The sequence below is a fragment of the Nyctereutes procyonoides genome, unplaced genomic scaffold, assembly GCF_905146905.1.
Source record: "Nyctereutes procyonoides isolate TBG_1078 unplaced genomic scaffold, NYPRO_anot_genome, whole genome shotgun sequence".
Classification (NCBI taxonomy): domain Eukaryota; kingdom Metazoa; phylum Chordata; class Mammalia; order Carnivora; family Canidae; genus Nyctereutes; species Nyctereutes procyonoides.
The window spans coordinates 34,443,086-34,464,906 of NW_026575134.1; the positions used below are offsets into that span (position 1 = coordinate 34,443,086).

General features: G+C 41.3%; 1 protein-coding gene across 2 annotated transcripts; it reads right to left on the minus strand.

The window, feature by feature from the left end:
- Positions 1–563: 563 nt before the first annotated feature.
- PRRG4 (proline rich and Gla domain 4) lies at positions 564–20,062 on the minus strand. Of its 2 annotated transcripts, none has more exons than XM_055300738.1 (6): positions 19,933–20,062; positions 19,305–19,429; positions 12,522–12,685; positions 10,453–10,501; positions 8,959–9,091; positions 564–3,065 (listed from the first exon to the last, which is right to left on the minus strand). In XM_055300738.1, the coding sequence occupies exons 2-6, from the start codon at positions 19,405–19,407 to the stop codon at positions 2,837–2,839; spliced, it is 678 nt and encodes a 225-aa protein (XP_055156713.1). In that variant the 5' UTR covers positions 19,408–19,429; positions 19,933–20,062; the 3' UTR covers positions 564–2,836. The 2 variants fall into 2 exon arrangements, with proteins under 2 accessions (XP_055156713.1, XP_055156712.1); XM_055300737.1 differs by having other exon boundaries at positions 19,767–20,061.
- Between the last annotated feature and the right edge of the window lie 1,759 nt (positions 20,063–21,821).

Sequence of the window (21,821 nt, forward strand, 5' to 3'; positions counted from 1 at the left end):
TATTCCTCCAACAGAGCTGGCCAGGTGCTCCTGTCTTATATTTCTATTTATCTTAAGAAATACATGTGTGTGAGAATACATATACATGTATGTAATATATGAATCTATATATATTTATGTATGTATGTTAGATGGACATAACTTTCTCATACAGAGCTAGAATTAAGTAATAAGATCCTTGTTCTTTATAATTTGAATTAGCATAATTCTGTGGGTAAGAGATGGGCTTAGAAAGGTGTGTCTGGGGATCCCTGGGTGGCGCAGCAGTTTGGCGCCTGCCTTTGGCTCAGGGCGCGATCCTGGAGACCCGGGATCGAATCCCATATCGGGCTCCCGGTGCATGGAGCCTGCTTCTCCCTCTGCCTGTGTCTCTGCCTCTCTCTCTCTCTCTCTCTGTGACTATCATAAATAAATAAATTAAAAAAAAGAAAAAAAGAAAGGTGTGTCTGGGCAGCTCTTACTGCCATAGGTCCTGTCCCTGTGCTTTTATAAAACCACCAAAAAAAAAAAAAAAAGAAAGAAAGAAAGAAAGAAAAGAAAAGAAAGAAAAGAAAGGTGTGTTTGCTCCCCCCCCCTTTTTTTTTCAATCCATGAGAGACACACAGAGAAAGGCAGAGACATGGGCAGAGGGAGAAGCAGGCTCCCTACTGGGAGCCTGATGCAGGACTCGATCCCAGGACCCTGGGATCACAACCTGAGCTGAAGGCAGATGCTCAACCACTGAGCCACCCAGGTGCTCGTGTTTGCTCCTTCTAAACCTAGCTCTCACCAATATGTTAGATTTAGGGCAAATTATCCTTCTATGCCTTAGTTTGATTGCTACAAAGTGAACAAAGTAGGGTTTGCCTCTGACCTTTTGGAGAGAATGAAAATAAGGGCAAAGTGCAAAGTTATATGAGAAAATAGTCCATATGTAAAATCAAGGTATGACTAATGGTAAATTTTTTTTTAAGTAATCTCTACACCCAAAGTGGGGCTTGAACTCATGGCCTCAAGATCAAGAGTTGTATACGCTACCTACTGAGCCAGCCCCATAGTGGTAAAATTTTTATAGGTCCTATAGGTGGCTTTAAAAAGACTACTTTTGCTGGGGTGCCTGGCTGGCTCAGTCAGTGGAATGTGTGACTCTTGATCCCGGGTTGTGAGTTCAAGCCTCATGTTTAAAAAATCTTTAAAAAAATAAAATAATAAAATTAAAAGACCACTTTCCCTAATTATATCTAAATGTTGCTAGATAATTTCTTTGTGACAAGCAACTGAAGAGACCCCAAAATCTAGAAGGATAAAGTGTTTGGCAGTCTGTAATGAGTAAGGTCTTGCTTATATCTGCCTTAAGATCATGTTGTCTTAAGAGACAGAAACACACATGTAATGATTATGCTTTCTGAATATTTAATTGGAAAGAATTACCAAATATGTGTGGGTTTTAGTCTCACTTCCATAAAAATTATAAAAGAAAATATAATTTTACAAATGGTCTTAAATAATAGGAAAATATAATGCCTAGCAAAACAAAAAGAACAGAATTTTCTCTTATTTCTCAGGCGTATGTTATTTCTTGAGTTCCTGCAAAGAGAAAACAAATCCACATCTACATCCACACCCATTCACATAAATGTGTGCAAACATACTCACTCCAGAGGTTTATAGCTTATATTCTATTACATTGTTAAGGAAGACTGGTCATATATACAATTAGAAGAAGAGACAAAGTATAAGTTAAAATTATTACTAATGGTGTTTTGTGTCCAGACGCTAACAGGTACAAGGGGTTGCTGATAACTTTAGTTAGTATTTTTTTTTAAAAGATTTATTTATTTATTCATTCAGAGAGAGCGAAGAGAGAGGCAGAGACACAGGCAGAGGGAGAAGCAGGCTCCCTGCAGGAAGCCCGATGTGGGACTCGATCCTGAGTCTCCAGGATCACAACCCGGGCTGCAGGGGGCACTAAACCGCTGCGCCACCAGGGCTGCCCTAGTATTATTTTAATAGCAGAAAAGTAAACTAATTTTTTCTAGGTTCTTGAACTATTATTTATAAACATCAACAGAGTTTCAAAATAAAGAATTACATGTAGTTATATATAGATAATTTAGCAATGAAAAGGATGTGTCTACTCATTAGTAGCATGGGCAACTTTATCAAGTTCTAGTCACTCCTAGATTTGAAGACTATGTATTTGATAGTATAACAACCCTTCCAAATCCTTGCCATTGCAACACTGTACCTTCTGAAGACCTAACTCTGCATCAAGTGATTTTTTTTTTTGCATCAAGTGATTTTTAAAAATTACTTACTCCACTCCATAACAAAACATGAGTAATTGTTAACAACTAAAACCTACAAAAGTGGTGAATGCTATGCAATAATTTAAAATGTAAAACCAAGTGATTATATTAAGGCCACCAGTTTATACTGAAGTGTCTTATTTTGTGAAGTATTTCCAACCAAAAAGAAATAAAGAGTGGGTTCACTATCCTGACTTTGGATAATCTGATGATCAGAAATTCTTGTTTTATATCCAACACGAGAAATCTGCAACCTTTATTTGTACAAAAGATAGTGCACCAGTTCTAGCTATGGCATCTGTAACACAGATTTTCTGCACCATTAAAATAAACAAAAAAGTGCTCTCTTCTTTATTGCAAGGGTAAAGTTTCTTATCAAGCTGATAATGATCAAGTTCAGGTCCAAGATACCAACAGAACTGCTGTGGTGTTTATTCTTTCTTCACTCCTTGCAGTTTGTCATAAAGGGCTGAAATGACATGTCTCTGTGGTTCATGGAAAAATGAACCATTCAAATAACACGAATCTCCCATACCACCATGGCGGGCCTAGTGAGATGGGAGTGACATAGACTTTTTAAACACCCTAAACTCTTTTGCTGGCCCAGGGTATGGTGGTGGCGGGGAAACACTGTGTTTTCTGGTGAGTGCCATTGCCTGTTCATAGGAAGGTAATCCCGTGTCCTCCACTGAAAGTGGTGATGGATTCAAGGCAGCCTCCTCAGGTCTTCTGAAAATGATGGAGGGAGTGTGCCTTCTTACATAGGTAGGTGAAGAACTAAATGGAGACACAGCATTTAGGTCTAGAAAGGCAGCATTTTTAGGCTAAAATGGCAATATTAAAAAAAAACCCAACTGACTTTTGATAAAAGTTGAACCCAGTTTATTAATATAACAACATTTTTATTTTACCCATAGACTCTGAAAAAGTGTTGGTATGGTGGAAAGGTCAAGAGCTTGGGGGTCAGACATGGATATGAAACTGGATCTTCTTGTTTCATAGCTGTGTGGCCAAAGGCAAGTTATTTGTTTCCTTCACAGTAAAATGAGGTCAGTAATAGCTACCTCAACAGAGTTGTTTTGTGTGTAGCAGAAAGATTTTGTATGTCAAGTACCTAAGCAGTGTCTGGAACACTATGACAAATACTCAGAACATGCTAATTCCCTTTTTCTCACACTTCTGAATGAGAACTTTCTCAAAATATGGTGTGAAACAAAATCCTTTCTTGTCAAAAGGTAGCGTTACTCCAAGCCAAGGAGACTGATGTCACAGAGATAATCACGAAGCTGTAGGCTTCAGCTCAGGTCATGATATTGAGGTGTGTCTCTCATCTCTGTTTCCCTTGCAGTCCTGCTGCCTGGGCCTTCTCTCCTAAATAGCACCTCTATCATGTCTCTCGTCTCTGCAAAAGTCTAACCTGCAGCCTACTTTCCACTAAGTCAACTCCCATATCTCCTTTTAAAAGCCTCCCTTATTCTGGCCTCTCCTTATTTTTCACAGCTCTCTGCTCTTGCAAGGTAGCCTCCCTACACTTCTCTATATGTGCAAGGAATTCTGTGTCCTGCCTCTGTGCTTTCACTGCTGTTGTTTGCTTTCTCAGATTATTGGCTTTTCCCCACTCCATTGACCTAAGGCCAATAATTAAAAAAATATATGGCCTAGTTCAAGTTCCACCATTTTCACAAAACTCTGTCAGCTATATTAGCCAATGAAAATCAAAATGCAACATTGGGTCTGGTGTTTTGAGCCTGTGTTTTCCCTTCTCATTATTGAATTATGAATTATAATTTAAACATTAGTAAATTGATCTGTTTGGACTCTAAAGTTGGCTGTCTATGAAGCACTTATGCATAAATTAAGCTCCTAGAACTATGGCTAATAAGGTAATTAAAATTCATAAGTAATCAACTTCTCGTCAATATTTACAATATTCTTCCCGACAAGAGACAGGCAGACTCAAAATACTGTAAACTTTTCCAAACTAAGGCAGTCACTTTGCACCTTAGTACACCTTTTCCTTGGAGGCACCATGAGATATGAAACTGGAGGAAAGGAAAGAGGATGACTGCGGAGAGAAGTGAAGAAGATCTGTGTAATCTAGGAACTGGACAGTCAGCCCTTCAATAGCTGAGGGGTGACGGAAAGCATCCATCACAAGTTTACTTAGAGGGCTCAACACAATTCCTCCTCTGTCAGAAATCTGGAGCGGGTTTCTGGTAGGCTAGTCACTTGCCATGTTCATTAGTTTATGATGAAAAGTTCTGTTTGTTTGTTTATAGAGAACAGGAGAGACAGATGTTTTATTTGAACAAATAAACTTTTCCGTGTTGACTTCCAAATTTCAGATACAGAAACAATATTATAATTGCATTAAAGATATTAAATAATCTACATGGTGATTTCTTACATATATCTTAAATGATTGATATCAGAAAGTAGGCACCAAAAACAACTCAAATAAACTAACATCATACTATGCCTATTTTCTTCCATAAAATATAGGAAACAAGAAATGAAAAGATCTTGTTTCCCATTTCTTGGCTTGTTTTGACAGAGGAATGAGACAGAAAATGATCTTATTTTTTACTCTTTTCTTTCTCAAATATTTCCTCACCCTTCCCCCATTTTCAGACGTGCAAAATGTAGAAAGCAGACAAATAACTCTGCTAGAAGAATTTCTTGGGATAATAGATGAAAAGTACTCTAGTATTTGTTGAAAAGGTAATCCCAAAATAAGAGAATGTCTTATAAACCTAGTGTTCAGTGTTCCCTAAAATCAAAGGGTTGCTCTGAGGATCAAAGTTAGATGATGGATGTAAAAATGATTTGTGATCTGTACAGTATTATACTGTACTAACATTAAGTAAGTATCACTAATCTTGCTTTTAAAATAAGAGATATTTAGGGATGCCTGGGTGGCTCAGGAGGTTAAGCAGCCCACTGTAGGCTTCAGCTCAGGTCGTGATATTGAGGTTGTGAGATCAACCCCACAGGTAGACTCTGCACTCAGCCTGGAGTCTGCTTAGGATTCTCTCTCTCCCTCTCCTATTACCTGCCGCCCCCTGCTCTCGTTCTCTCTCTAAAATAAATAAATAAAATCTTAGAATAAGAGATATTCAAAGTTTTAAAATTTTACAGTAACATACACAGAAAATGTATGTAATAAAACTATTTTGCTCCCTGTGCCTTTGAATTCTGCTTCTAACCTTCAGCAGGAAAGAAGCTAGAAGTTTTCAGAGAAAAAAGGCCTAAGGTAAGGAGATGTAGTGGTGCAGAAAAGTGGAAAAATGCAGAAAAATGAAGAGAAGAGAGAAGAAAATACCATGCAGGAGGACACTGAATAATGGCTGTGCTATCACAGATCTTGAGCACAATTATTATTTATTTAAGATTTTATTAATTTATTAATGAGAGACACACAGAGAGAGGCAGAGACACAGGCAGAGGGAGAAGCAGGCTCCCTGCAGGGAGCCTGATGCAGGACTCCATCCTAGGACCCCAGGATCATGACCTGAGCCAAAGACAGATGCTCAACCACTGGGCCAACCAGGTGTCGCTTGAGTACAATTCTTAAACATGAGAGTATACATGAACTTTTTTGGGAAGACATTATAAATGGGGAGGAAAAGAAAGATAAAAGGCAAGAAGAGTCTCCAAAGACAAATTTTGCCTAGATTTTCATTAGTCTGGGAGTTTCCAGGACTTCCTCCCCTACTTGTAGAGAAAGCCACACTGAATAAAATTTTGGTCAAAAGTCCTAGAAAAAAAAAAAGTCCTAGAAAAATAGAAAGACCTTGCTCATTTCCTATCTGTTCAATAAGGGAAGTTTTTTTTTATTTTTTATTTTTTTCAATAAGGGAAGTTAATAAAAGTGTCTCAGCTTAAAAGATAGTGGCTTATGAAAAATTAAGCAAGTTCTTCCTTACTTTCTCTCATTTCTCAGATTTTTCTTTTTCTTTTTTTTAATTGTTTTATTTATTTATGATAGTCACACACACACACACACACACACACACAGAGAGAGAGAGAGAGAGAGAGGCAGAGACACAGGCAGAGGGAGAAGCAGGCTCCATGCACCGGGAGCTCGACGTGGGATTCAATCCCGCGTCTCCAGGATCGCGTCCTGGGCCAAAGGCAGGCGCTAAACCACTGCGCCACCCAGGGATCCCCTCAGATTTTTCTTTTCTTTATTTATTTTTTAAAAAATTTTTATTTTTATTTTATTTTTATTTTTATTTCTTTATGATAGTCACAGAGAGAGAGAGAGAGAGGCAGAGACACAGGCAGAGGGAGAAGCAGGCTCCATGCACCGGGAGCCCGACGTGGGATTCGATCCCTGGTCTCGAGGATCGCGCCCTGGGCCAAAGGCAGGCGCCAAACCGCTGCGCCAAAAGACTTTATTTATTTATTCATGATAGACACACACACAGAGAGAGAGGGGCAGAGACAGAAGCAGGCTCCATGCAGGGAGCCCGATGTGGGACTTCGATCCGGGGACTCCAGGATCATGCCTGGACCGAAGGCAGGCGCCAAACTGCTGAGCCACCCAGGGATCCCCATCATTTCTCAGATTTTTGCAGGATTTACAGAGGTCTCTGACAAACTCCTTTGTCTATGTCTACAGGTCATGTTAATGCCTCAGGAAGCTAGCTGTTCAGGAATTCTAGCTTGGGTATAGAATTACAATTTTTTTAAAATTTTTATTTATTTTATGATAGTCACACACAGAGAGAGAAAGAGGCAGAGACACAGGCAGAGGGAGAAGCAGGCTCCATGCACCGGGAGCCCGACGTGGGATTCGATCCCGGGTCTCCAGAATCGCGCCCTGGGCCAAAGGCAGGCGCCAAACCGCTGCGCCACCCAGGGATCCCTAGAATTACAATTTATGTTGCCCCTGTCCTCTGCCCTCTTTCTGGCATGTCTTCTTTCTGTACCTTGCTGTGGGTACCCTTTAATACTCTGTCCTTTTCCATCTGTCCTTACATCACCCTCAGAGAACTTGCCTACTTTCATGGCTTCAGGGTACCCATGGATTTAGTTTTATCCTCCAATAGATGAATCCTAATTCCACATCTGTTGCCCCAAACTCTCAACTTATAATAAAGAAAAATTTTGTAGTGGTAAAATACATATAACATAAAATTTGCCATTTTTAACTATTTTTAAGTATATGACTCAGTGGTATTAATTCTATTCACAATGTTGTGCAATCATCACCACTATTTCCATAATCCTCTTGTCACTTGGTCACCATCATGAGCTTTTCTCATGATTGATTTGAAAGTGTGAATAGAGATATGTAAGCATCAATTTCGAATACTGTTTAGCACCTGGCACTTTTTTTGAATAAGGTTACTTTTACACTTACTCATCTGCACTTACTGAGAAAATAATAGAGATAATAGAGAATAACTTTTTCTTTTAATGAGGATGTTGAGGTTCTATTGTCCAAATAATATGGCTTTTATGAATCTTAATCAAGCTTTATTAATGTGCTATTATCTTTAAGTTGCAACCATTTTTATTTCATTCATTTTTATTTAATTTAAATTACCAATAAAAATGGTTGATTTTATTTTATTTATTTTTTTTAATTTTTTTAAAATTTTTTTTTATTTTTATGATAGGCACACAGTGAGAGAGAGAGAGAGGCAGAGACACAGGCAGAGGGAGAAGCAGGCTCCATGCACCGGGAGCCCGACGTGGGATTCGATCCCGGGTCTCCAGGATCGCGCCCTGGGCCAAAGGCAGGCGCTAAACCGCTGTGCCACCCAGGGATCCCGATTTTATTTTTTTTTAAACTGTCTTTTTTTTTAAGATTTTATTTATTTATTCATTCATTCATTCATTCATTCATTCAGGAAAGACACAGAGAGAGAGGCAGAGACACAGGCAGAGGGAGAAGCAGGCCCCATGGAGGAAGCCCCATGTGGGACTCGATCCCAGGACTCCAGGATCATGCCCTGGACCGAAGGCAGGCGCTAAACCTCTGAGCCACCCAGGGATCCCAAAATAGTTGAATTTAAAAGCCAGTTACATTGTTTCTATTTGGGTAGCTACATGGCTGGATCTGCTAAGACTGTGACTCAGAGTAAATGATGGAACTTTCTGCCTCTGGAAACAAAGTAGGGACACTGGCATCTACTCTCTGCTTAGAAAGGAGTATTAAAAAATCAAGCTGACGCTTGTGAATCCTCTTGTATTCTTTTGAAGGATTTTAGGAATTGCATCATTTTGTTGTTTATGTGTTAAATCGGGCAAACAACTGTCATAGACCGGCAGGGCCTGGAGAGACAATGACAACTAAATGCCATGTGGTATCTTAAGTGGGTCCTGGAGCAGAAGAAAGACACGAATGGCAAAATTGGTGAAATCTTAATAAGGTCTGGAGTTTAGTTAATAGTAAGTAAAGTACCAAAAAAAAAAAAAAAGTAACGTGCCAGTGTTAGTTGGTTTGTTTTACGAATGTACTATGATATATGAGATATTAACAAGGAGAGAAAATGGGTGAAGGATGGGAACTCTCTGTGATCTTTGCACCTTCCTGTATATCCAAAATTATTTCAAAATAAAATGTTTATTTTTAAAAACAGGCAGCCATTTTTATCCATTTAAATATAACAATATAGAATGTACAATAGTAAAATAAATATTTTTACTTGGTACTTACCTGGGATATTGTTGCCTGTTACACTTGGTGATACAAAGATAGTAACCAAGTAATCCAAAAATAACCAAAAATACTCCGGCAGCAATTAATCCAGTCAGAAGGCCCATGACATCAATTTTCTCTCTGTTGGCATCTTAAGAGAAATCAACAAAATAACGTAACTATATCAACTGAAAAGAACTGCCTATGATTTCAATAGATTTATTTATTTAAAGATTTTATTTATTTTATTTGAGAGAGAAGGAATACAGGAACTGGGAGAGGCGCAGAGGGAGAAGGAGACTCCCCACCGGGCAGGAACCTGACGTGGGGATTGATCCCAGGATCCCGGGATCATGACCTGAGCCAAAGGCAGATGCTCAACTAACTAAGCCACCTCGATGCCTCTGATTTCAATAAATTTAACACTTGATCTAAGCATACTATTAAAAATCTAATAATATTGATTTTTTAAAAAATATTTATTTATTTTATGATAGACATAGAGAGAGAGAGAGACAGAGACACAGGAGGAGGGAGAAGCAGGCTCCATGCCAGGAGCCCGACGTGGGACTCAATCCTGGGACTCCAGGATCGCACCCTGGGCCAAAGGCAGGTGACAAACCGCTGAGCCACCCAGGGATCCCCTAATATTGATCTCTTTACAAAGTCTTTCTGCTAGCAGCCAAAATTTGTAAATAACACTTTCTAAAAGCCCTGGTTATAGTTTTATTTACTGTAAATAGGTCATATTAAATGGATAGCATTCAAGACTAAACATATTCTGGGGTCCTGGTTGGCTTAGTCAGAAAGGCACACAATTCTGACCTCAGGATCATGAGTTTGAGCCCCATGCTGGGTGTAGAGATACTAAAAAAAAAAAAAAAAGAAAAAAGAAAAAAAAAAGAAAGACTATACATATTCTTTGTTCAACTAGGCACATTTGGTATTAAACACACAGATAAACATACTAAGCAACACTAGCATAGCAAGGTGATAAAGTCTCCTCTAGCTGGGGCTGTATTTGAGGGGAATGAAGGAAGAGCTGGCAAAAAAGACCTGACTGAAAAAGCAGCTAGAGATGATAATACAGATAATATAAAGGTTCTCCCCTCTATAGAAGTTATCTAATTCTAACAGTCTTCATTTACTTAGTAGCAGAAGTATTCCATTTACTTGTAATTGTAAAAAAAAAAAAAATTAAAATAGCTTACTACTTGGAACTAAAGGAGTCCTACTTTTATTCTGTGCAAGTCTTGACTTAGCTGAGTTGTTTAAAACACCTTTAAGCCTATTATCTCATTTCCCTAGTATCTCACCAAACTTGATTTTCAGTGTATAAAGATGAATGTGGCTTCCTCTGTCTTAGATAGCCCAGTGTATAATTGAGAAATCATCCCTGGATTTACAAGGCATGTATGTTGAGCAATAGCCAAACTCAAATAATAAAACTAAAATGTATTATAATAGAGAGAGGGCGGGAAAAACATTCAATTTCATCAATTCTTGCCTTACCTGATTTTGTGGTTGGTCCTTTGATGGAATATTTCTGCCAGAATGCCATCTAAGAGAAAGGTACATTTTCCAAGTTTATTTCATTGTTTTGTTTTGTTTTGAAAGATTTTATTTATTTATCCATGAGAGACAAAGAGGCAGAGACACAGGTAGAGGGAGAAGCAGGCTCCCTGTGGGGACTCCAATGCAGGACTTGATCCCAGGACTCTGGGATCACTTCCTGAGCCAAAGGCAGACGTTCAACCATTGAGCTACCCAGGCATCCCTATTTCACTGTTTTATCATCATTTGATCCCAATGACCCGGACTGGGATGGTAAATTCTTGGCATGTGTCACAGGTAGTATACTAGTTTATTCAAGCTGGAGGACTTGACTCACTCTAATTAAAGCATTACCACCCATCACTGTTTCTCAGGAACTGGTCAGGGGATTATTGCCAGCTCCAGCTCTCTGCTACTGTACGCTGCCATTCTCTTCACCTGCTCATGGTATCTGCTCAGGTATCAGACGAGACTCTTGCATTAGAGAGTCAGTGACAGCACCGAAGGTGCGGAAGCAGTAGACCCATTACCAAGTTTTTTTTTCTAAAGGATTTTTTTAAACTTTTTTTTTTTTTAAAGATTTACTTATTTATTCATTCAGAGAGAGTGAAGAGAGAGGCAGACACAAGCAGAGGGAGAAGCAGGCTCCATGCAGGAAGCCCGATGTGGGACTCGATCCTGGGTCTCCAGGATCACACCCCAGGCTGCAGGCGGCGCTAAACCGCTGCGCCACCGGGGCTGCCCCTATTACCAAGTTTGAAAAGGAGCCTGAATTTTTCTACGCAAAGTGGGCCCTCGGTTTGCTAGGAGATTTTATTGAAAGGGATTGATCTGGGGAAAAGACATCCCTAAGACTCTTCAAGTTCAGTGTTACTTGAGAGAATGAAGCAGATGGGAAGGAACTACAATACAATTATAAAAAGGGTTTGCAAAAAACAGGATAAGATTTCAACAGGCACAACTACAAATCTAGACTTTGTTTTCCTTCTCTAGCCAATGTGACAGCTGTCAGCAGGGAATGAGAGGCTGGGCACAATTTGGGGAGAAAAAAAAATTAAGCCCCATTAATACCTGCACTCGAAGGATACCTAGAGTTCCCTGTTCTTATTGATCAAAGAGTAAAGTGGAACACCTAAGGAAGAGAAAAAAGGAGCTCTGCTAATTTAATTTACAAAAGTAAAGAAGTTGGGTCACTTAACATTCTCTAAGAATATGCTAGACTATAATAGGAACTGTGCTGTTCGTTTGTTTTGTACTGTCTCAAGATTGGTAGACAGGATTTAATTACATTTCAAAGGAGAACTTCTAAAAGTTTCTCCCTGCAATTACACAGATATATCAAACAATAAACTCCTGGATGCAGAGACTAGATATTTTGTATCTTCAGTCTCTGGCCAGAGCACTTGGCACATAGTAGATTGAGAATAAATACAGTAGTCAGAAAAGATAAAGTCACTGGTAGGAAAAATTGCACTGAGTCTAGAATGATTGAAGCTTGACTCGAGGACTAACTCAAATAATATCCTAAAATTTAATTCGCTCCAGTACTTGATTGTTCTTAAATACAATTAACATCACACACACAAAATCACAACACAATCGATAATCTGCTAACTACTCTAAGTCCATTTAATTAAGTATAAAGCCAAGTATAAATAGGTTAATAAGCATTTTAAGGAAGTACAAAGGGATAACAGGTATAAAATCTCGATTTTATTTAAAGCATAAAATCTCTGATGACTGAAAGTGCTATTTTCTTTTTTGTGTGTGTGTGTGTGTGTTTAAAATTTTTTTTTATTTACTTATGATAGTCACACAGAGAGAGAGAGAGAGAGAGAGAGGCAGAGACACAGGCAGAGGGAGAAGCAGGCTCCATGCACCGGGAGCCCGATGTGGGATTCGATCCCGGGTCTCCAGGATCGCGCCCCGGGCCAAAGGCAGGCGCCAAACCGCTGCGCCACCCAGGGATCCCTTCTTAAGTATGATTTAATAAATTTCCAGCCAATTGACATTGTCAACCAAATTACCGTTTTATCTTCATCCACAAAAATCTCTCTGGCTTCTTCATAATTGCAAAGTTCCTCTTCGCACTCTCTTTCTAGGTCACCGGGCGTGAAGAGCTCCAAATCAAATCTATTATATAGCAGGTGTCTATGTATGAAAAGGTTTGCTTCTTCTTTTGCTGTGAAGACTAATAAAGAAACAGGTTTCAAAGGCTGATAAAATAGAGAACACTTCTGTTTTAATTATGGAAAAAGGGAATGTAAAATTGATGTAAAATTATACCAAACTTTTTTGTATGCTTTTAAATTCTTTTTAAAAACATTTTATTTATTTGAGAGAGAGAGAAAGAGCACAAGCAGAGGGAGGGGCAGAGGGAGAAGCAGACTCCTTGCTGAGCAGGGACCCAGGACCCTGAGATCAGGACCTGAGCCGAAGGCAGCTGCTTAACTGACTGAGCCACCCAGGTGCCCTTGTATGATTTTAAATTCTGATGATAAGAAATGTCATCAGTAAAAAAAAAAAAAAAAAAAGAAATGTCATCAGTAAAAGCAATGTCTGCTAAATATGAAATACAAATATTAGCATAAGTCCATAAAATACTTGTCCTGGTTATGTCCAAAATTATTAGCGTAAATGAAAATTATTTAAATATCACTTTTCCCTAGACTCTTCTACTTCAAAGCATTGGCTCTTGGGGCACCTGGGTGGCTCAGTCAGTTAAGTGTCTGCCTTTGGCTCAGGTCATGAGCCTGGGGTCCTGGGATCAAGCCCTATACTGGGCTCCCTGCTCAGCGGGTAGTCTGCTTCTCCCTCTGGCGCTCCTCATGCTCTGCTCTTTCTCTCCCTCAAATAAAAAAAGAAAATCTAAAAAAAAATAATAATAAAGGGTTGGCTCTCTATTATCTTGACTGAGAAAAATCAGTCTGGTGTAATGGACAGAGTATTGGACTAAGAGAAGACAGAGATCCTTGGTTGTGATTTGACTTAGCTCTCAGTTGTTTATCTGTGATAAATCACTAACATCTCTGTGTTGCCATTTCCTCATTTGTAAAATTAGAAAATAAACAATTACTAAGATCTCCTTATGTTTTAAAATTGTTAATTAATACATTTATGTTAAAAATTTTAGAGCAAGTTTATCCTAAAACTTTCTAAAATTTTAAACTTCTAAGTTTGCAAAACTATAAGGTAATTATAAGGTTAATTAAGAGACATTCAGCCCCTCCTAAAGAAATAACTTTCCTTCTCTACTCAACCCCTGCATAGGTGTCTACAATGCTTTATAAGACACCCTTTACCTTTTCCAGGAACGTAAATGGTAAACACGATAGAGTTACACACAGGTTAACACAAAACCAAAATATCCCACCATGGCAGTATTTTCAAAACCCACAAACTTTAAACTCATTCTAGTTGCACACAAAGAATGCTTAAGAAATCTTGTTCCAGGTCACATTACCGAGACTGGAATTCAGAAGTTCTCTGAAAACTACAACAAATGCTTAAAAGAATTTGGTATTTCACACTGCTAACCCGTACTATAAAGGAAGAATATGGGATCCCTGGGTGGCGCAGCAGTTTGGTGCCTGCCTTTGGCCCAGGGCGCGATCCTGGAGACCTGGGATCGAATCGCATGTCGGGCTCTCGGTACATGGAGCCTGCTTCTCCCTCTGCCTGTGTCTCTGCCTCTCTCTCTCTCTCTCTCTCTCTCTATCTCTGTGTGTGACTATCATAAATAAATAAAAATTAAAAAAATAAAAAATAAAGGAAGAATATACTAAAGTAGGCAACTGAAAGACAGCTCAGGACTGATGAGAGAGCATGGCCTAGAAGACTAATTCTGATTTGGGAATGACCTCAGCTTGGCCATTTATACTTAGCCCCTTGAGAACAGTCACATCTTGTCCAAGATATTTTTTTCCATTAGTCAATCACCTTTCCAAACAGGTCTGAATCTCATAGAGCTGTTTTGTTCAAAACAGTAGCCACTAGGCTCATATGGCTATTGAGCACTTGAACTATGGCTAGTTTGAATTGAGATGTGCTATAAATGTAAAATATACACTGATTTGAAAGACTTAATAAAAAGAGTATCTCAATGTATTGTTTATATTTGGAAATGATATTTTGGATATAATGGGTTAGATTAAATATGGTTATTAATATTAAATAGTATATATATAATTTTACCAATTCTTTTTACCTTTTTTTTTTTTTAAATATTTTATTTATTTATTCATGAGAGATACAGAGAGAGGGAGAGGCAGAGACACAGGCAGAGGGAGAAGCAGGCTCTATGCAGGGAGCCCAATATGGGACTCGATCCCAGGTCTCCAGGATCACACCTCAGGCTGCAGGCGGCGCTAAGCCGCTGCGCCACCGGGGCCGCCCTCTTTTTACCTTTTTAAAAGAATTATTTTGAGAGAGAGAGATAGAGCACAGGGGGTAGGGCAGAGAGAGAGGGAGAGATAGTCTTAAGAAGATTCTATGCTGAGGGTGAGCCAGATGTGGGCCTTGATGCCATGATCCTGAAATCAAGACCTGAGCTGAAACCAAGAGTCAGATGCTCAACGAACTGCACCACCCAAGTGCCCCTCTTTTTACTTTTTTAATGTGGCTGTTGGAAATTTTAAAACTATTTATGAGGTTTACATTATATTTCTATCAGCCTCCACTATCCCAGCATATACATTTCTATGTTATAAATAACATATATGAGCTATTTGAATCAAGGGGGAAGCTAGAATGCGATCCCTGGTGATAGCTATTTTAAGAACAGTGCAATGAACCAGTGTGATAAAATCTTTCTATTCTTTCTTCTCCCTTGTCATGTAGATTTTATGCTACCACCAAATGGAGACAAAATGAAAAAATTCCCAAGTCACCATTATCATTGGGATTCACATAATGGCCCTCTAAGGGGTCACCTTGCTCCCCTATACTCTGTTCTTAACACGGTATTCTAGCTACACTGGCTTTCAACGCACCTGGTTCTCTCCCGCCTTTGTATTTGCTGTTTCCCCTGAATAGAACTTTCTTCTTTCGGTTTGCTTTTTCATCTTCTTTAGTTCTTTTGTTCAATGTTACCTTAAAACCTCATCCCCCCAGCCCCGACCCACCTCTGGCACTCCCTGTCCCCTACTATACTTGGTTTTTCTCCATCACACTTGCCACCAACTTCCACCCATGTTACCACTTGTCACCACTCTGTTCCCCTTACTGGACGAAAAAGTTCCATTAAAGTCGGCATGTGGTGCCTGACACATGCGAGGTGCTCAAAAAACTATTTACTGAATGAATGAATGAACTCAACTTTTCTACATTGGGAAGAAACTCTTGGACCTAAATTCTACTGGTTAGAGCAATTCATAGGTAGAGTCTGGTATTAGTTTGTTGTAGGTTTATTTTTATTTGTTTTTAGATTATTTATTTATTTATTCATGAGAGACACACACAGAGAGAGGCAGAGACACAGGCAGAGGGAGAAGCAGGCTCCCTGATGTGGGACTTGATCCCAGGACCCCGGGATGACGACCTAAGCCAAAAGCAGATGCTCAACTACTGAGCCACCCAGGCGCCCTGTTGTAGGTTTTCTTTTTTTCTTTATTTATGAGAGAGAGAGAGAGAGAGAGAGAGGCAGAGACACAATACAGGAAGAGGGAGAAGCAGGCTCCATGCCGGGAGCCCGACGTGGGACTCGATCCCGAGACTCCAGGATCGCGCCCCAGGCCAAAGGCAGTCGCTAAACCGCTGAGCCACCCAGGGATCCCTTGTTGTAGGTTTATTTTATTTTTAAAATTTTTTTATTTATTTATGATAGTCACACACACACACACACAGAGAGGCAGAGACACAGGCAGAGGGAGAAGCAGGCTCCATGCACCGGGAGCCCGGTGTGGATTCGATCCCGGGTCTCCAGGATCCGGCCCTGGGCCAAAGGCAGGCGCTAAACTGCCGTGCCACCCAGGGATCCCTTGTTGTAGGTTTAAAATACTAAACTAGTGCTGAAGTAACCCATGGCCTGCCTCACTCAGCTATACTTACTATGTGAAATCTAATTTCACAATGGAGAATTAGAAATCTGCTTCTGTTTTGCTATGTCTCAGTTACGCAAGATCTTTACATTTTATCGGCTAAGAAAGCAGTGCCAAATTTCTCTTTGTTGGTCTTCCCTTCAAATAGGTTATTTGAGTTATAAAAATACTGTCCAATAGAACTACTTTCAACTTTCAACTACTCTCAAAGAGAGAATCATCATTTTTACTGTTCCTGAAATAATTATGCCAGTGAAAGTCTTCACTCCTAAATTAAATGTGCCCTCCAGGGGCTGCTGTTTGCCACTTGCCTGACTGTGAAGGTTCTGATTCAGTCAGTGGTTGACGTTAGACCTTCAGTGCTTTGTTAAACTTTTGCCTGTCTCCCTTTTGATCTTAGATTATCTCTTTATTTCTATACTGTCCTTTGCTACTGGGATCTTAAGTAATTTGTTTGTTATCCAAATAGGCAAACCTCCTTGTCCTGGAGCATCCTGAACTTCTCCCCTGGCCACTGCTGGAGGATGCACGTTCTTAGTACTTTAGCATTTGCCTCAGGTTCTCCTCCCATTTCTGTTTCTCCCATTTTAGGCCATCCTAAGAGGCTGTCTGTACATTTCACTATTTCAAACCCACCAACCCAGATATTCCATTCTCTTCATTTTTCCTGACTCTCCATGTTTCCTTTTTTTTTTTAAGGTTTTATTTATTTATTCATGACGGACACACAGAGAGAGGCAGAGACAGAGGGAGGACTGGATCCCAGGACCCCAGAATCATGACCTGAGCGAAAGGCAGACCACTGAGCCACCCAGGTGGCCCTCCACATTTTCTAAATAAATTTCTTTTGAGTCACTTGAACTCTACCCTTGGGGTTTATCAGAATTTAGTTGAAGGTCCCTTATTTTCCTAGTTATTTTTCTTATCTCCACTTATTATGGGCTTCTGTGCCATACAACTCTTTGGAAATAGAGTTACTGCTACTCTGTTCTTGAGCTCTCTATTTCTACCTCCGTCCCAGAGCTTACGGAAATTAATTCTTTACACTTCACCCCCTCATCAGATGAAGAGGTCCTCCAGGGCAGGGATTACAGTCTTTCATTGTTATACCTCCAGTATTTAGATTAGGGCCTTGCACATAGTATGTATTAATAAAGTGATTACAAACTGAACAAATCAGCTTTTAAAATAGATAGGATTCCTCATTTACATTTCCCATAGATATTTCCAGCCTTCTGCACTCAAGTATGATCCCTGAATTCCTTCCATAGCTTGTGAGGTCCTTGAGAATCTCTTTTATGGCACACCTGGGTGGCTCAGTCAGCTGTGTTTGCCTTAGCTCAGGTCATGATCTCGGGGCCTTGGATCCAGCCCCACATTGGATTCCCTGCTCAGCAAGGAGTCTGCTTCTCCCTCTTTCTCTCTCAAATAAATAAATAAAATCTTTAAAAAAGAGAGAGAGAGAAAGAATGCCTTTTCTGTCTACATTATGTGAACGAATACACTTACCAGCATTCTGGGGATCAGCATCTGGTCCCACTGAGTATGGACCTTCAGTCTTATATATGAGTGGACTTACACGTGTGATGTAATTTGGGAGATCACCAGAAGGATCTCCTTCTTTTTTTTTTTTTAAGATTTTATTGATTTATTCATGAGAGACACAGAGATAGCGGCAGAGACAGAAGCAGCCTCCCCATGGGGAGCCCCATGCGGGACTTGATCCCAGGACCCTGGGATCACGACCCAAACCAAAGGCAGATGCTCAACCACTGAGCCACCCAAGTGCCCCAAAGGATCTCCTTCTAAAATCTCTCCCTATTCTCATTAGCTAGCTTATTCAACTGCCTAGAATTCTGCTATCACGGTTTGATTCCTTTGGTTCAGATACCTATTCCTTTGGGTTAAGATGTCTGTCTTAAAACACATATATGCACACCCTCCTGTAAGGTTTAATACACCAAGCTGTATTAATCATTAATAAGTTGTCCAGGAGTATTAGTGTAACAGATCCTTCCCAGGTGAGAATGAGCTGAGAGTAGATCTGATAAAAAGGATTAAGAGACAGGAATGTGTGGGGATAGAGAAGCACAATGACTAGGCAAGGAGAGGGATGCTGAAGCCAAAGCCAATTTTTTTTTTTCTTTTCTGGTTCTATTTTCTGGGTTAGACTTTTTTTTAGGTTAGACTTAAGCCCCAAACCTAATCTTCCATAACCATCTGACTTTATCCAAATAACCAGAAAATTCATTGTCCAAAAGGACCTCGGGGATCAATCTACTCCCCACCCGCATCATTTCTATAGGGGAAGAAATTCAAGCAGAAAGGGGTTAAGTAACTTAAGGGGGGGGGGTCTCCTAGCAAGTCCAGACTGGATCCTGGAAATCCCCGTCCATCTTTCCAGGAAAAACAAGTAATTATGATCATTATCATTACCACACAGCCTCATCCAGAAAAACGGCACTCACTGATTTTCAGAAGTTGAAATGGAACTTTCAGAAGTTCCATTCAGTGAACCACAAACCAGGTCTTAAAATACATGCTCATCAAAAGTAACTCACAGCAATAGATTTGTATAAATTGTACCTAACATAACCACAGCATTGCCAAATAGACCACAAATTCAACTAAAGGGTATCTCAAGGCTTCTGCGATGGATGGGGGGCGTGCGATTGCAGAGCCTACACTTTCTGGTTGGACTTCTGCCGCAGGTGGCTCAGGTTTCCAGGTGGGGGTGGGGGGAGCCCGGGAACCCGAGCCGGGCGTGCTCACCTTCTTCTCCCGCATGCCTGGACTCCTTGGGACTTCTTGTGCAATGAGGAAACGCAAAGCTAGCTGGGGGCAGTTGGCTGAGCAGAACCAGCAGGGTAAACATAGTCTGGTAACTGTCAAACCACCTAAAACAAAACAAAATAGCAACAAAAAAAAAAAGGTCAAGAAAGCCCCTGGCTCAGCGCTCTGAGTTCCGGAGCGGCCTGAGTCACCGACCTGCTTGCTGCGCCCCAAACAACCGCCCGCCTGCGCCCCGGCTCGCGGGTTTCGGTCGCCCGGCCCGGCCCGGAGAGCCCGGGAGCGCCTGGGCACGAGAGCCGCGCCCCGGGCCCCGCCGCCGGCCGAGCGGGCACCTGCGGGCACCTGCGGGCGGCCCCCTCCGCCCCCCCATGCGGCGGGGCCGGGGCAGACGCCCCCCCACCCCGCCCCAGGAACCCGCCCCACCGGCCGCGGGCCCCGCACCTGCGGCTCCGGGCGCCTATGCTGCAGCAGCTCCCGGGCCGCAGCCCCGGCGTTGGTTGTCCCTGCGGCCGCCGGGTCCCCCGAGGGCGCGCGCGGAAGATGCAGCCCGGGTCCCGCAGGCCCCGCCGAGCACCTGGGCGCGCTCCTCCCCCGGGGCCCGGCCTACCTGCGGCGCGCGGCGGGCGGCGGGCGGCAGGTGCTTCTCGCACCCCGGGCCTCGGGCGGGTCCCGCCGCCAGTTCTGGCCCCGCCTCGGCGCGGGAGGCAGGGTTTGGACTCTCTCCACCCCGCGTTGCTGGAGAGTTGGGGGGTGGGGGGTATTTTCAGGGGTCAGGGCGAGGAGGAGGCCCCCGGCGCACCCTCGGGCTTTTCGCTCTGGGTTTCACTGGGCTCAGGGCCAAAGGCGGTTTGGGGATGTGAACGGGACAGTCATCCGAGAACACACACGCTTCATGAGTTCTAAGAAATGGGAGGTGACTTTAGAATCAATCGATTCCATTTGGTTCCCAAACTGTGACCCGCCAGGTCTTGGGATGTCTCCAAGGTCCTCTGAAGGGGTCTCCTAGGTCAAAACTATTTCCAGTGGGGTGATAAGTCATGATTTGCTTTTTTTTTTTTTTCGCTTTCATCGTCTCATGACTGTACAGTGGAAATTTCCAGGCCCATTTGACGTGAATGATGTCATCACTCTGCTAGTAGAACGGGCATTCTTGTGTTTTCTAGTATGCTCTATGGTAGCGGGCTTAAATAGTACTATGTGCATTTTTAAAAATATTTTATTTATTCATGAGAGAGAGGCAGAGACACAGGCAGAGGGAGAAGCAGGCTTCATGCAGGAGCCCGACGTGGGACTTGATCCCAGGTCTCCAGGATCAGGCTCTGGGCTGAAGGCGGCGCTAAACCTCTAAGCCACCTGGGCTGCCCTCACTATGTACATTTTTATAGAGATTAATAAAATTTATATGTTCTCAGAACTTTTGTAATTAGCTGCCTTTGATCATTCCTGCCAGAGTAGCCATGACCTTATTATTTTCAAATAATTATCTTGAAATCTTGAACTCTGAGTTTATGTGGAAACGGAACAAAAAAGTACACTTTATTGACTTGATTGGAGATTATATTCTGAAACCAGTTTTAATATGTAATACGATAAATACCATTAGATAGACTTCACGTTAGTAAAGGCTCTTTGGGGCCCTGGATAGCCTTAAAGAGTGTAAAGAGGTCCTGAGACCTAAGAGTTTGGTAATTGTTGCCTCAAGTAATGAAGGCAGCCTGTGGACAGAGGACCCATGCCAAGTAACATTCACGTCCTTCCTTGTCCAAATGACTTGTTAACAATTCTTTGAAACATAATTTAAGATTCTGTGCTTTGACCCTAAGCGGCTTGACACTTGCTGGAAATCAGAGGAAACATTTTTTTCCCCTTTCTAGTTCTTTTTTAATTAATTTTTTTATTTTAAAGATTTTATCTATTTATTCATGAGAGACACAAAGTGAGAGGCAGAAACACAGGCAGAGGGAAAAATAGGCTCCATGCAGGGAGCCCGATGTGGGACTCGATCCCGGGACTTGATCCCGGGACTCCAGGACCACACCCTGGGCAGAAGGCAGGCACTAAACTGCTGAGCCATCCATGGATTCCCAACCCCCTTCTAGTTTTCAATTCAGCTTCCACCCGATTCTTTTTCCTCTTCACAAAGGCTATTGCCTGTTTTATTCTAATTATTTGGAATTAAGTGAATTCTTCCTAAGTTTTCTGCAGAGATTTTTGTCTTCAAGGATTCCTTCAACATACTGTTCTTTCTTTTCCCTTCTCCTAATCTCTTCCTCTTTGATTTCCATTTGTCCACCTTGTCTCTAACTTGTTTCCATGATAGATCTTTCTCTCTTTCAATCCTTTTGTTGTTTTTAAGCAGCTGGAATCAGAAGGAGAAGAGACAAGAAATGATTTCTTGTGTTTGACATCCCAGAACAGGAAAGATCTTTATTAGAGCACCCATTCTTCTACTTATTCATTTAGCCAAACTACATCACTAAGCCCGGAGGATACAAA

Bases quoted from the DNA above. Each gene is read 5' to 3' on its own strand.
- PRRG4 (XM_055300738.1), bottom strand. From the start codon at position 19,407: ATGTTTACCCTGCTGGTTCTGCTCAGCCAACTGCCCCCAGCTAGCTTT. The intron at 12,686-19,304 runs GTGAGCACGCCC...TTTCTTTATTAG, and splicing joins CAGGCATGCGGGAGAAGAAG to TCTTCACAGCAAAAGAAGAA. The intron at 10,502-12,521 runs GTAATTTGGTTG...CCTTTCTCTTAG, and splicing joins TTGTGGATGAAGATAAAACG to ATGGCATTCTGGCAGAAATA.